This window comes from Merops nubicus, unplaced genomic scaffold (genome assembly GCF_000691845.1).
Source record: "Merops nubicus isolate BGI_N331 unplaced genomic scaffold, ASM69184v1 scaffold37811, whole genome shotgun sequence".
Lineage (NCBI taxonomy): Eukaryota > Metazoa > Chordata > Aves > Coraciiformes > Meropidae > Merops > Merops nubicus.
In genome coordinates, this window is record NW_008588433.1 from 3,829 (window position 1) to 8,942 (window position 5,114).

Consider the following 5,114-nt stretch of genomic DNA (forward strand, 5'->3'; position numbering starts at 1 on the left):
TGCCAGGCTGCCCAGGGCAGTGGTGGAGTCCCCACCCCTGGAGGGGTTTCCAGGCTGTGGAGATGTGGGGTGAGGGACACGGGGCAGTGGGGACCTGGCAGGGCTGGGGAACAGCTGGACTCAATGGTCTTATAGATCTCTTCCAATCAAAACGATCCTATGATTCTGCCAAACCACCAGGAGTCCAGCAGGGCCACCCAGCACCAGTAACAGCCAAGTATTTCTCAGTGCTCTTTGCTCAGGAGGGCTCACCCTGCTCACCTCAGCTGCACCGTGTTTAGACAGCCCCAGCCCCAGCCCCAGCTCACCCCTGCCCTGCCCTTTCTCACACCAAGTGCTGCCTGCCAAAGCAACACCCTCCACTGCCAGGAGGTAATAAAATACAGGGTTCCACTTCTCACCCTCTGACACAGCAAAGAGGAGAAAGAAGGGAATCACACAGGTCCACCAGGGTTCTCATGGAAGTCACTTGACAGCCAGAGACAGAAAGAGAGAATCTCTCTGCCATGAAATGACATCCTCTGGGCCCTCTGCCAAAGGAGCCTGGTTCAGACGATTGTTTATTTGATACAATAATTATTAGCTAAAGAGTGGCTTTCCTACAAGTGAAAAATACACTGGTCCCAGAGGAAACCAAACCCACCTTCTTCATGCAGGGATGGCAGCCAGCTCTCCTACCAGATCTTCAGGCTGCTCATGGTCACAGCCAAAGCTTGTCAGCTTTCTGACTGCAGCAAGAGGAAGGTGGCACTAATCCCTGCTAATGGTGGCACTAAACCCTACTCATCACAAGCTGGGGTTAATTTTGGAACAGAAATACTCACCTTTGATGCCAAGTTGTCCACCAGTGCAATCATGGAGTTCTTGAAAAGAGTAGCAGCTGTCAGAGGTCTCTTGGTTACCTCAGTGATGCTCAGTTTACCTTCAGGCCACATCATCTTCAACACAGGGTTAGAGCTAAAAGAGAGTCTCTTTAATTGCACATTCTAACAGCACTTCCACTCAATTGAAAATTCAACAGCCTCCTCCTGTCCAGATCTACTGGTGTCTCCAGCTCAAAATGTATCAGCCAAACCAATATGACACTCCTGGGCAAGGCATCTCTTGCTCATGAGCAATAGAGGGTTCAAGCTTACAGCTGAATCTTCTGGAAAAGTGACAAGCACATTCTCCTCTTCAGATAAAGATGTTCAGCAATGGGATGGTGAAAATCCTGCAGAAGTGATCTATCAAAAGCAGAGTCTGCCTTACTGACACAAACATGGAGAATTGAATCATACCAGGAAAGAGTAGCCCACAACAACTTGAAATCTGTGACCTGATCTCAAGCTGTATTCCTGCACCTTTCATGAGCTGTAAAAGGATTGATATTATTGATTTAGCCCACGTTTTCCTGAAGGGTTGAAGGTGAGGTAGAATGGCCACGAGGGATGGCAAGAGCTCTGGAACAGACAAGCTGAAGGCAGTTACAGCAATACAACAGCAGCTCTGCCACAGGCCCTAGTACACCCCAAGTGTGTTTGTGGAGAGCCTTGGCCAGGGACTTGAACAGCAAACAAGCTACAGCTGATAAAACCTCTGTGCTGTGGATATTTTACAGGGTTTTGGTTAATGTGAAGTCTGGAAAACATGGCCAGCAGGACTGATGAAGGCAGCACACGTCAGCACAGAGGTAAGGAGGAAGCTCAGAGGGCTGTACTGGAGTTAATGGCTGCACCAGCTTTCCAAGCAGGCAGAGTGACCAAGCAGCCAGGGGCTGCTCCACAGGGCCTTCTGCCCCCGAGCAAAGGCTCTGAAAGGGGGAGGTGGGTCACAGTTACAAAAGAACTAGATGATGTTTAACACCAGCCAGCAAGGAAAACAGTTTCCTGGGGCACTCAGACACACACATGTTCTCACAGGATTTCCAATCTGCTTGTCAAAGGCAACTTTTACTTGTCTCATTAGGGAATTACAGCATGGGAGTCTATGGTTTACATTTTTCATGTCACTGCATGTACAAAAAGGATCCAAAAATCTCTGCCCATTTTTCTCATCACCCCAATGCTTTCTTTCAAAACAAGGACTTCCACCTGGGGCCAGTGATACCTGTTGTTGAGCAAAAGCTGCTGGGTATCTCCAGCTGATTAAAGAGATCAGTGGTGGCACATTTGCCTCCAGTCCAAAAACCTGGTTAATGGCAAACTGAGCAGCACAGGTCATCTGCACACACCCACCTTGATCTCACAATGAGTCAGCTTCCAACACACACTTTAAATTTAGTTAGATTAAAGGTTATATCAGGACAAAAGCAACACACAGAATGAGGACTGCATCCTGAAAAATCAAACTAACAACCTGCAGGCTGCAGTAGATACACAAGGAGCAAACCCCACAGCACTGTGTCCATCCACGTGCACTGCACAGGCAGTGCAGATGACAGCAGGGAACATTAGTCTCTTCTAGCATCCACCCAACAAACAGACTCTGACAAATCAGATTTAAATTCACCTCATTCATGTTTTTATTCCTACCTGTTGTACATGAGGCGCTTGAAGTCTTGAAATAAAGTGTCCTTGTTTTTGTCAATAAACCCAGTGACTGAATAGCTAAAAAGAAAGGAAAACAGAGTTAACTGCAAAGAAGCAAAGTCCTCCTGTGAGCTGCTGCTGGCAGTGTGGGATGAGCAGCTTTGCATTCCTATAGACACAGTAGATGCCCATCAGGAATCCAGCTCTGCTTCCCAACCTATCCCTGACCTGCTGCACGAGCACTGTGTGAGACTGAGATCCTCTGGCCAGCCCTCCACCCCCAGTGCAGGAACAGCATCCACCCACTCTGGACAACTATCAATGTGCAGGTGAAGAGCAGGAGACACAACAGCAGGACCTGAGCAAGCTGCAGCTGGCCCAAATTCAAGGTTCATGACTCCTGCCTCCAAATTCAGAGCATATGTTTGTGTTACATGCTACAGAAATGAAGGTTTCTTTTTCAGTACATTTGGTCTGTCCCTCTTGTGGTGTCAGGGAAGATTCTCCAGTGCCTGAAATCAAGGGCAGCCTTTAGCCAGTGGTGAGGGAATTCCCTTGGAAATCAACAGACACACAGATTTTGGACTCTTTTGTTCCTCTAGTCCCACAGAAATACCACCTTGAAAGATGATCACTCCACAGTTTCATCTCTTCTTCAAGACCCAATACAGACAGTGCTCTGTGCTCAAAGAGAAGGTCCAAAATCTCCCCATTCAGTGACCCCCACTCAGCTGCTTCCTCAGCTTCAGATCCCCCCAGGGAAGCCTGCACCCAAAGTGCAGGTGCTGGGATCTGGAGATCCACAACATTCAAATCCCTGCACAGAGCCACCCCCAAATCTCAGTGCTCCACATAACACAGCTCAAGCTCTTCTACAAAACTTTTCAGTCACTGGCAGTGCAGAAGGTACAACCACTCTGGCCCATCCCTGGAAGTGTTCAAAGCCAGGCTGGATGGAGCTTTGAGCAAGCGGGTCCTGTGGGAGGTGGCCCTGGCCAGGGCAGGGGGGTTGGAACTAGTTCATCTTTAAGGTCCCTTCTAACCCAAACCATCCTGTGATCCTGTGGTTCTATAATATGGCACCTTGTACTTTCTCCTCCTTGGCAAAGTGTTTTGAGATCAGGGATCTCTATCAGTGGTTGCTCAGCAAAGACTCCAGAACAATCTAGATGCAGTGGATGGGCTCCAGTATGACCCCACTGGTTACCCTTATAAATTAAAGGTAAACTTAATGCCAAGGTAAAAGAACTCTGAAATTATTTCCTCACTAACTCTTCAGACTCTGCTGGCATGAGGAGTTACAAATCCTCCCAGGATATTTAGGATTAGAAATCCTAAACTATCAAATCCCTCCAGTGATACTCCAGACAACAGCTCTCCCAGTGGAGTTTCAAACATATGGGCACTTCCACTTCTGCTGACCCTTCCCTGGGTTCCTGCCACACGCTGTAGCCATTTCTGTAGGCTTCAGGTACCAACAAACACCTTCTCAGCCTGCCCAGGGAAAGCTCCTTGCACTGCCACTGACTTCAGTTTAACACCACCCTGTATTTTGAGTCTGCTCAAACTGATTTCAGAATTCAAAGCCCGAGCGTTACATAATCACACTAAGCAGATGTCTAAAGCAGATTTTATTAGCCCACTTTAGCTTTCCTGCATAAACAATGTTGTTTTTTTTTTTTCCCTGAAGCACTGCTCTCCCCTCACCCCCACCCCCATATCTGCCTTTTGTTGCAGTCCCAAGTACAAAATCATTTCGTGTAGCAAGTAACCAGCAAAAGATTTAATTGATAAGCTGTGGCTGCACCCTCTAATTCTCTGTGACAGCTCTTCTGGTTCTACCAGAAGCAGCAGCACATCAGAATGTGTACCACTTCAGAGCTGGCTGGAAGACAAAAACAGAAGGTGCAGCTGCAGAAAGGGACTCACATGACGTCTCCAGCGTAGTGCTTGATGCGGAAGTCTCTGTCGAACTCCAGCGTCTTGTCAGTTGCACAAAGCTGAAACAAACCCACAAACATTCAAACCTGGCCTGTGGACCCTCAGCTTTCAGGGAAGAGCAACATCCATTGGAAACTGGGATGGAAACTGAAGCTATTCCACTCCATATAGGCATGTGTAGATGGGAAACCCAGTTGCAACACTGCTTTGTCAGATTTTTTCAGGGATGCATTACAAAAACATGTATTTGTACCCAATCAAGCTGCAAGAGCCTACAGTCCCATTAAAAAACTGATGCTATCTCAGAAACACCATTATGTGAAAAGAACATTCATGCAGGTGGAGAAACATTGCACTGGAGAATTAATTGATGACATTAAGTCTTCTGTTCTAAAGGAAGAGAGAGGAAGCAATCAAAATATGACAGTTCCAGCAGCAATGCTGGTTCTGTCCCAGATCACTCCAGATGATCTGACACTCCTCAAACAGTGTCCAGCTCTGCAGATCCACAACACGTGGTTCAGTAGCAGTGACCTCTGCTCTGCCCCAGTGAGCCCACCTCTGGAGTCCTGTGTTCAGTGCTGGGCTCCCCAGTTCAAGAGAGACAAGGAGCTACTGGAGAGAGTCCAGCAGAGGCTGCAGAGCTGCTGAGGGGCTGGGGGA

The 5,114-nt window shown here is 47.8% G+C and overlaps 1 protein-coding gene across 1 annotated transcript in view; it reads right to left on the reverse strand.

Moving 5' to 3' along the window:
- Positions 1-824: 824 nt before the first annotated feature.
- LOC103781535 (unconventional myosin-Id-like) overlaps positions 825-5,114 on the reverse strand; it is a gene marked incomplete at both ends in the record, with an annotated part of 17,668 nt that continues 13,378 nt past the window's right edge. The window contains 3 exon segments of the mRNA XM_008949254.1: positions 825-957; positions 2,514-2,588; positions 4,440-4,510. Of these exon segments, the coding sequence (XP_008947502.1) occupies positions 825-957; positions 2,514-2,588; positions 4,440-4,510 (279 nt within the window).